We start from the raw sequence: 11,425 nt of genomic DNA, 5'->3' as shown, positions 1-11,425 counted from the left end.
GGGGCGCAAGGGCCTTCCGGCTACGCGAGCGGAAGCCCTGGAGGACCGGAGGCGGTAGCCCGCCGAGCGGAAAGGGGGGCGCGGAGCGGTCACGTGTTCGGACGGTCACGTGTCCCAGCTGGCCGGCCTGGGGCTTGCAGTGCGCCTGCGCCGCAGCGGGGCGGGCCGGGGTGTGTTTCCGCAGAGGTTCCTGCGGCGGGAGCGTGCGCGTGGGCGTCGCGGTCGTCCTTTCCGCGCACAGGTCAGTGCTTCGCGCTTCCCCAGCCGGAGAAGCTGGTGAGGAGGTGTGGGCTTCGGCCAGGGCCAGGGGATTTAGCCGGGAATCCGAAGCACCTCAAGCCAAACACTCCCGACCCCGCCGCGTTGGAAGCAGGGCATAGTAGTAGCTGCCAAGGTGCATGAAATCACCTTGAACTTAGGAACTGGAAGAAGTGCTCCCAAAGGTCAGCTCCACTTGCCCGCTGAATCTAACCTGGATGCAGCCGCTTTTTTCATTGATGGTATTCTGCATCGCATGTACAATATATTTTGGTTATGTCCACCACCACCACCACCCCCATCCCAGCCCTCCCGTCAAACGCCTAGGTCTACCCATGTCCCACTCCCAACTTAAAACACTAAGTGCAATTAGTGCTATCCTTAGGCACATGGACATATTATGCTTAAGGATAATGCTCAAAAACTGCAGCTCCCTTGTGTTTCATTTTAAAAATTTACTTGACGCCTCTGTGTCCAAGGACACTGCTGTCACTGAGCATAGGGGGACAAACACAGAAACCGGTTTTTGAGGAGAGACAAAAATCTCCTTTATTGCTTTCTGATATAATTGTCGCTAACTAATATATATTATCCCTTATTTGCCCATTTCCAGAGCTAGCATAATGCACACGGTAAGGAGTAGTCATTGCATGAATTAATAAGCTAAAAATACAAGGTATGTAAGTGGTGCTAAATATGAGGACAAAGTAAAAAATAGCAAGAGAATGGATGAGTGTTGGTTACAAGTATTAATCCCGTCACTCCGGAGGCAGAGGCCAGCCTGGTCTACAAAGCAAGTTCCAGGAGGGTCAAGGCTGTTATACAGAGAAATCCAGTCTTGAAAATCCAAAGTGGGTGTGATGGATGTGTGTTGGTTATATGTATTATACCGCGTCATTGAGGGAGTCAAGTCCTTGGGAGGAGAGCTTGTGGACAGGTGAGTGGAAAGGCCCAGGGGGCCTGGAACAAAGGCATTCTATAGGGAATGCTGCAGTGGTGCAGAAGGCTCGGAAGGGCGTCTTAGGGGCATCGGCTTTTGTTGTAAATGTAAAGCCATCATCTAATTTGACTCTAGAAAAGGACAGGATTCTAGTTAAGGTCTCAGACTTTTTGCTGTAGTCCATTGTGAATGACCTGTAGGAGGCGGAAAACAGTGGCGGGGAGCCAGTGTGCCAGTTGCCTTCCATGTGACAAGCTGCCTGAGGAGAAGCAGCTGAAGGGAGGAAGGATTTGATACTCAGCTAGAGTCCTGCACGGCAGATTAGGCATGGAGGCGGGAACAGGCAGGGGCCATGCATTGCTCCACTAGAAAGTCCAGTGGTGAAAGCCGGCAACCCATCCCCATGGGATAGTCCTATCCATATTTCAGGGGGTCTTCCCTCCTGTTAACCTATCCTAGAAAGTCTGTCACAGACAGCGTTGAGTCTCCATGGTGGTTCTAAGGCTAGTCGGATAAAGGTCAACCATCATACACAGGGAAATGGCTATTATAATCATCATTGGAAAAACCAGAAACTCGGGGCAGGTGGTAAAAGTGTTTGTGGTGGGTACTGGTCAGAAAAGGCCAGTGGGATTTACTGACAGACGGAGTAATAGAGACTGAAGAGAAAAGTGGAAGCAAACTCCAGGTTTAGGGCTTAGGCAAATATGAGCATGTGACTGGCACTGAATAGGGAAACTGTGGTTTGTGGAAGCCTTAGGATGCCCAGTTTTGAGCTTGTTACATTGTTGGTGCGCAGAGGGATTTAGAGATAAATATGTGCTACTCATCCTGATGACGTATAAAACACGGGGTCGGGTAAAGTCACCGAGAGACTGATTGGGAAGAGAAGTGGCCCAGAGTCTGAGTCCTGATCTATCACATTCTTGAATAGATGAGGAACCAGCAAAAAAAAGACAGAAGGAAAATGGCCAATGTGGTATTCTAGAAGCCAAATAAAAAGCTGCTTCAGGGAGTGGGCAGTGAGTTGATGGGCATCCAATGCCCTCTTCTGACCTTTGTAGCACCAGGCATTCTTGTAATGCACAGATACATACAGACAAACACATATGCCGGTTAAATAATAACAATTTTAAAGAGGGTGGATTGATCACCGGGCACAGGAGCAGTGAGTGCAGGCTGATGGTGGCGGAGGAGTCATTTTGTAGAACTTTCTGTTTTGTTAGTGGAGGAGGAATTGAGGTCATTATTGAGAGTGAGAAACTAGGAGGCGGCCTGAAAGTGTGAGGGGTTGGGCAGCAGACTGTGCCGGAGATATGGTCCTGAGCAGTGTAGACGCCCCAGAGTGGCCCTGGCTGGAGAGGGAGCTAGGAGGAGGTTAGTTGGCTGTCTCCAGTGAGCTGCAAGAGTGTAGGCACAAATTAAATCAGCTGAATCCTGTTCACTTAGGACTGACGTTATGCCCCATGGAGTACGGAAGGATGCAGGGGTTCTCAGTGAATGGGAGGGTTATAGTAGACACGGGACATTAGCTGGGTGTGAAGGAAGTGGACACTGGGGAAGAAAGACTGGAAATTGTAGGTCCTGCTGAGGCGGGGGACAACTGTTGACTTTGGGTAGTAGAAGGAATGGACAGGGAAGATAGGCAGAGTCTGGAGAGTAATGGCTAAAATCGGGAATGTGGGAGGAGTCCGGGAGATTGTAGCTTTGTGGATGCTGCACTGACAGAAAAAACTGGGTAAATTTTACATTAATATCCTTTAACCACTTCTGACGGGGCTTTACAGGTGACTAAGAGAATGGTAACACACCACAGCATATGGAGGTCAATCAGAGGGCGACCACAGGAACCAATTCTCTCTTACCATGTGGGTTTGGAGCACTGAACTTAGGCCATCAGGTGTAGCAGCAGGCATGTTTACCCACTGAGCCTAACCGTGAACAACTAGCCTCTAGTCTTCTCCTCTGGACTATTGTGAGGTAAAACAGCATTTAGAATGTAGAAGATACTGGAACATCACATCTGAGTCTTTCTCTGCTCTTTCTTCACAGCGTTAGCAGAGACATGTTTCTGAGACACCCAACTATGTGACACTCTGATTCCACAGCCCTGACTTCTCCACCTGTGGAACATGTAGGATCATTTAGTGTGTCTTTTTGTATACTTTTTTACCCTTATCTCCTGCAGCTCGCTTCTCCCTCTGCTGAAGTTGCAGCCCAGTTGTTAGATAAGTAATATGGTGTACCTGGCCTGTTTGCTTTGCTGATCCCTCTGCCCTTTCATGAACCATTGCAAATGTATCCCTGAATGTGCCACGCTCCTCACCCCAGGTGCTCCCTTATCAAGACTGCATAGTATTTGTGTGTTGTACTCTCTTCGGGTTTTCTGTGAATCATGAAGTCTGAGCAATGCTTGAGTCTTTGGCACCTAATTTTTAAAGAATTGTTAGTACCGCTTACTGTAGGCTTGCTTTTCAAAAAGTGCTATTTTATATTGTAAGGAGAGGAGGGAAATTACATATAACAGCCCATTTCCTTCAGGCTCTGTGTGTGCTTGCCTATCTAATATGCCTGTCTAATTTATATAATATGTCTAATATACCCTACTCTGATGCCCAGTCCCCACCTGAAAACACCTTCCCCCTTGAAAGACAAAAGCCATTTCAGTCTTTCTGAGAGCCTTTCCAGTAGAACTGAGTGGGCTCTTTCTGTTTGCTCTGTATCTTGTACTCAGCTCTGTGGTTTGGTCTCTTCCATGGCTTTTCAAAGAAGAGGAGAAAATGCCTGTCTTCTCCAAAGGATCTAAGATATGATGGTAGTTGATGATTTAATTATAAAGGTTGACTAAGGAATGTGTAAGTACAGGTTGGTGTGTGTATGTGTGTGCATGTGTGTGCATATGCATATTTACTGGTTCTTTGGTTGGTTGTTTTTGAGAGGCTCCCTCTGTATCTCTTACTGGCTTGGAACTCACTCTGCAGAGCAGCTACCCTTGAACTCACCTGCCTCTGCCTCCTGAGCTCTGGGACTAAAGATGTACACCATGACATCCCGATAGTAATGAGAAAGAGAGAGAGGAGGGGGGTTCGCTAGTTAGGATTAGGTTATGATGTTTCTGTTTTACAATTTTTGTGAGTGTTTTGTTTTTATGTTTATACACCATGTGTGTGTCAAAAGAAGGCATCAGATTGCCTAGAACTGAGTTAAGCAGTCATGAGCTATCATGTAGGTCCTGGAAATTGAACCTGGGTCTTCTACAAGAACAGGTGCTGGGCCTATGTGGGTAGCACAAGACTTTAGTCCTAGCACTCAGGAGGCAGAAACAAGCAGATCTTCATAAATTTGAAGCCATTCTGCTCTACATAGTGAGTTTGCATTCCAGGCCAGGTAAGGCTGCATAGTGTGAGACTGCATCTCAGACACCAACAGAAAAGAGCAAGCACTCTTAACTGCTGAGCCATCTCCAGCTCATGTGGGACAAATTTTTAATAGAAAATATATTTCCTTAGGAAATATATGTGTACTTGAAACATATATTTAAATCCAACCTGACTTCTTAATTCTTCTGCTTTCAGCCTAAGATGCGATCATGCCAGCCAGGCTTCTCCACACCCTGGCAAGTTTACACAGCATATCGGCAAAGGCTCATCAGTGCCAAAGACTTACTCGGCTTACATTAAGACCACTTAGGAAGTCTGAAAGTACAACATGCCACAGTGGCCTGACAGTGCAGCAACATTTACACTCAGTCTTTCCAAGTATAACAGCTGACAGTGTGAACAAGCCAGAGATCCTGGAAATGAACTGGATAACACCAGACACAAGCAGACTCTTTCCGTTAAATGCTGTCCATTGGTTGGACGGCAAAGGACACTGGCCAAGCATACACCCCTTCGGGACTCACAGGAACATGACCCACAAACCAAATCTCTTGTGTTCTAAGTGGTTTATAAAAGCAGTAAAGAGGCATCACTCATCTGTATCAAATGAAGCAGTTGTTCCCAAACAAGACCTTCTGCAGATCAAGAGGCCGCTGAAAGCATCCCGGACCCGGCAGCCGTCCAGGACCAACCTTCCAGATCTGTCTGTGAATGAGGTAAAGCCCCTATGTGCCCTCTAAACCGGTGAGTGTTTCACTGTGGCCTCGCTGCTGATGCAAGAGAACTGGGCAACCAGCTCAGAACTCGGTACAAAACTTTTGAAGCCTAACATAGCCAAACCTACAGAAAGCTTAGCTTGCTGGAGTCGGTCGTCCCTGTGAGAAGTGTGGCGGAGAGAGGCCTCTTCATTACTCAGGAGGGTTAGTTAGGCCAAGGAAGGGCTAGATGAGGGGCTGCCGTTCAGTCCAGCCAGGGATGCAGCTTCGGGAAACACCTGTGTTTCTAAGAACTGAGCCAGAAATGTGTTTAAAGAGATTTAACTGCCAACCCACGGGTGCTTGTTGCTAGCCTGTGGTGACTGCACAGGGTAAAGAAGTGAGGTGTGAGGCAGGGGGGACTTGGCTGTTTACTGCAAGTACAAGGCATTTCTTGTTTTGATTACTACGGTTACAGGGTTTCTGGAGATCTTTCAGGTGCAGTTTGCATCTGTCCTATGAACAGCTTAGAGTCAGAGTCAAGGCTGCTTCTGTTGACTTTGAATCTTGAGTGGTATCTTCAAGCCATACCTTGTACTTAATGTACTAAATTGGAAAAGAGGCAAAGATCTTTTCCATCTGTACGGTTGAGGGTGGGATGCCAGCCTTCCTACCTCTGGAGAGGTGGAGGAGCAGAAAGTTGCAAGCTCTGAGTCAGAGCTTGTGTTCCCAGCATCCTGTCCTGAGGAGGCCAAAAGAGCTGCATCATCTGAGCCTAGGAGTCAGAGGCTAGCCTGAATGAAGAAGAAAGTGAACATGTTTAAACCTGTGTTAGGCCTCCTGGATGTATCAGAACAGTTAGGAGGTCTGTCTTCAAACCTAAGAGGTTTAATTTTAATGGGTCTTACTTTTACTGAACTGCTGACAGATTTTAAGAAGGTAAACTTTGTCAGGCATGATAACAGTCCATGGCTCAGAAAGATAGATAAGAGGATCAAATTTGAGGCCAACCTGGGCTATATAGTGATACCCAGTTTCAAAATAAAAAAGTATTGAGCTCATGCCTTTAATCCCAACACACTGAGTTCAAGTCCAACCTCGTGTATATAGCAGGTTCCTGCCCAGCCAAGGCTGAATAGCAAGACCTTGTGTCTAAAAAACAAAACAGTGCCAAGGACACACAGCCTGGTCCTGGGGCATGGAAGAGGGGTAAATGAACGGTGTGGGTTTCGGTCCGGGTGTGGCCTCACTCTTTGCACTGCCTCTACACAAACACTAACAGATGAAAGTGTTTGCAGACAGGGCCTCCTCTCAGAGCTGTGCTGTGGTCTTCGAGTTAACTCACCCCCCAGCCAGCCTTCCTAGCTCTGGAGAGATGGGGCAGAAGGCTGCAAGCTCCGAGTCAGAGCTTGTATCCCCAGCATCCAGATCCTGTCTGAATCCACCCAGAGCCAAGAGTTACCTCAGTAGAATAAACAGCACTCCTGTCAGACTAGGAATCCCAGGGCATATAGGCTGTGTGCAGGAACAGGAACGCAGATCCCCAAGTGATGCTTCAGTGTCCCATGTCACTAAGGAATTATACCAGCTTCAGTTCTACTGGGAGCTTATCTATGGATAAAGGCCAGACACAAGTCTCTTCTGTCCCAGTGTCAGTAAAACAGAGGCTACCCTGCCACTGCACACAGAGAATGCTGCAGGAGTGATGGTCTCAAACCAAAAGTCAGGAATAGATTGCTAGCCCCATCTGCTGGACCAAGTCTTCTGTGGCCAAAGGAACACACAAGTCGAAACAGTGGATTTGTTTTGTTTTACATTTTAAAATAGAAAGGTGTAAATCTAAGGCCTAATCCAATATCTGTTTTATAAGGCTTTAGTCATCTATTTAGGAACAAGTTCCCTTCCCCAAACCTGAAGTACACTTCAACGTGTGTAAAAACTAGAAAAGACAATGAAATGAAAGCTGCTTGCAAAGTAGTGTTACCATGACCACGATGTTACCATGAACATGGTGTTACCATGACCATGGTGTTATCATGACCATGGTGCTACCATGACCATGGTGCTACCATGACCATGGTGCTACCATTAAACAAAAACAGCCTACTGCAGGAATTTCTCCCCTTCCCATGTGGGCTTCCGTGAAACAATTCCCAAATACGATGTCAGAAAGTCACTTACTAAACCTTGTGATGTGTTTAGTAGAAACAGCCCACAGCCATACATACAGAGCACAGGCAAGTCACCTGAGCTAACTGCATCTGTCCTGAGGAAGCACAGGTAAGTCCTCAGAACAGGCCATCAGCCATGGGGGACAGGGAAGCTTACACCAAAGACGTAGGCTTCAGTAAAGCATTCTGTTTGAAGATGTATTCTTCATCAGCTTAGAATACATTTTCTCATCGGTGACTGAGTAATTTTCCTTTGAGAGTCCAAACTTGCATTCTGTCACAGAGGGACAGGCCAGCAACATAAACAGGACTTCTCAGCCTTGTGACTAAGATTCAGTGAAGTAGGGGCTGCCTCACCCAGAGACCTCCATCCTAGTTGGGGAGGTTCAGATCCTGCACTTAGTCAGAGATCCTGAGGATCTATGTGGAATCCCTCCGTCCGTCTTCACAGGTCACGTGTTGGAAATGCTACACTAAGTGGGGCGTGCTGGGGCATGTCTTTAACTCCCTGCACTCGGGAAGCAGAGGCAGGAAGATCTTGGAGTTTGAGGCCAGCCTGGTCTACATAGCGAGTTCCCAGATGGCCAGGGTTTCATAGAGAGATCTCATCTCAAAACAAAAAACAAAACAAAACAAAACAAAAAACAGAAAGTGGGAGGGGGTGAGAGAAAGAGAAGGAAAAGAAAGACATGCTAAACTTGAGTCAGCTCCACCTTTGGCTGTCTTGACCCTTGGATGGTAGCGTTTTCATGGTTTCCCTGTCAGTTGTCTGCAGGAGGAGGGTGCTTCTGACCCTCACGTTCTTCACTAGTTGCAGCTCATCTGACTTGGTTTCTTCTGGAGTTACAAAGTTGCAAGCTCTGTGTGCGTGCGAAGCAGTCCACCCTGGGTCCTCTGGGAGAGCAGCCAGTGCTCTCGACTGCTGATCCGTCTCTAGCCCTTGCTCAGTTGCTTCCACTGGGCTACTCCCTGCACTTCTGAGTGGGTATCTCCTTGGTGTGACATTCTGCGTGGACACTGAAGTCTCCTTCCATTTACTCCTGTGCTGCTTATGAAATAGGGCAGAAAGTGTAACTGACCCAGAAGAGGCTAGGCTGGCTGAATCCATCCTTTGGGAAGTTGAGAGTTAGGCCAGGGGAGTGGGAAGAACCAAAAAGAAAACTCCTGCTGGGTTCCTTACGGGAATGACAGAGCATGGTGGGGGAGGCTGGCATCTGATGTGGCCGAGGAGACAGTAAATACTGAACAGTTCTGAGCAGTTTATCAACAACCCCATGAAGTAAGCATTTTATTAATGAAATACATTTTCTCCCAAACTTTTTGTCTGAAATCCATATTTTTGGTTTTCTGTGACATCAGCTCTGATGCTGATGGCTTTCAAACTTTTGACCATATTTCTAATAAATTATTTTACAGCTGGGTGGTAGTGGCATATTCCTTTCATCCTAGCACTTGGGAGGCAGAGGTAGGCGGATCCCTAAGTTTAAGGCCAGTCTAGTCTGTAGACTGAGTTCCAGAACACAGAGAAACCCTGTTTCACAAAAAAGAAAGAGAAAGAAAATAATTTTACATGCCTAGTGAGTGATACCCAGTGCATACGTAAACAGATGTGCATGTCAGGAAGCGGTGTGATATCTGCTCCTGGGAATAATGTTCTGCGGTACTTCCTGACTGTTAGTTTTGTTTTTCAGTGCTGGGGGTCAGACCAGCATCTATGCCAGGCATGCCCATCCTCCCTCTCATTTATCTGAAAAGCTGGTTTGGGTGCTGAAGAGATGGCTCCTTAGTTAAGAGTGCTTCCTGCTATAGCTGAGGACCCAGGCTCAGCCCCTAGCTAGCATCTGGTGGCTCATAGCTGCCTGTGACTACAGCCCCAGGGGATCATCCTACACCATCTAGCTTCCGTGGTGGGAATCTGCACAAACGCAGTGCACAAAACACTCAACACAGGCACACACAGGGACACATAAATTAATCATAAATCTAAAAAGGTGGTTTGAGCCAACTAAAATGATATGTGAACTTCCAGATGGGCTGCTGTGCCATTTGCTGTCTGGAGAAGCTCTGAGCATTGCTTCCACACGATGTGATTGTCTGCATAGCTTGTACTCTGCTCTGTCCTGTACTACGAGTCAGGGCACGCCCTCAGATATGCAGACCACTAGTTACTACATACCAGAGAAAACACGGGATCCTTTGTGGATTGAGGGAATCTCTGCTCCTGCAAGGCTAGTGACATTAGCTGCTTATGCTGATGTGAATGGAGCCACAGACTTCCTGAACTGGAGAACTGAAATATTTTTCAACTGGCTTTCCCTTTTTCAGTGTATGCTTGATCCTACCACTTGTGTAATGTGGCTTCTCCTTCAGGGCTTCCTAGTCCACCTTTTCGGCTGGCAGACCTGGGTTCTTTTCTAACTGGAGGTGAGATTTGCCTCCATGTAACTCATCCCCTTCATCCTTGTTCAACTCTTTATGTACACCTCTGAGGTTCTCACACACTTTGCAGTGCCGGCTTTGCAGAGTAGAGTTCCCTAGTGGGGTCCAGCTACCATTGGAGGTGCTTGAGCCCTTCGCTAACCTCAGCCCTATGGTCATCCCCCAAACAGGACCTGATGCAGTGCACAGCATTTGCAACCGCAGATGAGTATCACCTGGGAAGTCTGTCTCAAGAGCTGGTCTCCTGTGGCTATGTGGAAGTGACAAGCCTGCCTAGAGGTACTGCTGCCTGAACCCAGGGCCAAGTACACTTGTGTTAGAAAATGACTTTCCTGTGATGACGTTTCTGGTGGACATTTTTTCCCATTTCATTTTCCACTGATTTGTATTATGAAAACAGTCCCAGCCAGGCATAGTGGTACATGCCTTTAAGCTCAGCACTCAGAAGGCAGAGGCAATCAGGTCTCTATGAGTTCAAAGCCAGCCTGGTGTACACAGCAAGTTTCAAGACAGCCAGAGCTATATAGTGAGACCTTATCTCAGAAAAAAAGAAAATAGTCTCAAAGGTCTTTATTCAAATGACATGATTAAATATATCTGTAGAGAATTTTTGGATTAAGACAAATATGCTGTTTTAATTTTTATAGGATCACTGTCACTTGAGAAGATCAAAGAACACGTGGGCTAGCTTCCTGTAGTGGAATTAAATACCTACAGTAAATGTAAACAGGTTGATCTTAGCTCACAGTTTGGAGATTTCAGTCCATGGACAGTTCCCCGTTGTTTGGGGGTCTGTGTTAAGGAGCATATCCTGGTGAAGAACTGTGGCAGGGGAAGGTGCTCATGACACGATGCTGGGGTCCTTTTCAAAGGTGTACATCCAGTCACCTCTCTTCCTTCCAGTAGGCCTCACCTCTTAAAAACTGCAGCACTTCTCAGCATAGTGAACTAGGTCCAGTCCTTTAACACACAGGCCAAACCACTGCTCCATATTGCTGCTTTCCTATAACATTAAAAAGCTACTGGGCAGCCAGCAGTGGTGGTGCACCTTTGATTGCAGCACTTGGGAGGCAGGGGCAGTTGGATTTCTTAAGGCCAGCCTGGTCTGCAGTGCAAGTTCTAGGACAGCCAGAGCTACACAGAGAAACCTGCTTCCAAAGCAAAAAACTATTTTGCACATGTGTGCATGCACACATGTGTGTATGAACATATACACAACTCATACACGTACACAGCCCTCACAAATAACAATGATAATAACTGATAAACATTTTTTTAGATTTATCCATTTTTTATTTTTATGTATGTGAGTACATTGTAGCTGTGCAGATGGTTGTGAGCCTTCATGTGGTTGTTGAGAATTGAATTTTTTTAGGACCTCTGCTCACTCTGGTCAACTCCCCTCGCTTAGTACCTGCTTACTCCTGCCCAAAGATTTATTTATTATTATACATAAGTATACAGTAGCTGTCTTCAGATGCACCAAAAGAGGGCATCAGATCTCATTACAGGTGGTTGTGAACTACCATGTGGTTGCTGGGA

At 46.8% G+C, this 11,425-nt stretch overlaps 1 protein-coding gene across 7 annotated transcripts in view; it reads left to right on the top strand.

Annotated features, from left to right (window-relative positions):
• Nucleotides 1–11,425, top strand: part of Rmnd1 (required for meiotic nuclear division 1 homolog) — a 30,658-nt gene that overhangs the window by 1,014 nt on the left and 18,219 nt on the right. The window contains exons 1-5 of one of the 7 annotated variants that reach the window (XM_029482476.1): nucleotides 248–443; nucleotides 3,251–3,332; nucleotides 3,968–4,053; nucleotides 4,774–5,294; nucleotides 10,054–10,162. In XM_029482476.1, the coding sequence (XP_029338336.1) occupies nucleotides 4,788–5,294; nucleotides 10,054–10,162 (616 nt within the window). In that variant the 5' untranslated portion in view covers nucleotides 248–443; nucleotides 3,251–3,332; nucleotides 3,968–4,053; nucleotides 4,774–4,787. The other 6 variants (XM_029482474.1, XM_029482475.1, XM_029482473.1 and 3 more) reach the window with 6 other exon arrangements.

This window comes from Mus caroli, chromosome 10 (genome assembly GCF_900094665.2).
Source record: "Mus caroli chromosome 10, CAROLI_EIJ_v1.1, whole genome shotgun sequence".
In the NCBI taxonomy this organism is placed as follows: Eukaryota; Metazoa; Chordata; class Mammalia; order Rodentia; family Muridae; genus Mus; species Mus caroli.
Note: the sequence above shows the minus strand (reverse complement) of the source record. Positions and strands in the feature narration are given on the sequence as shown.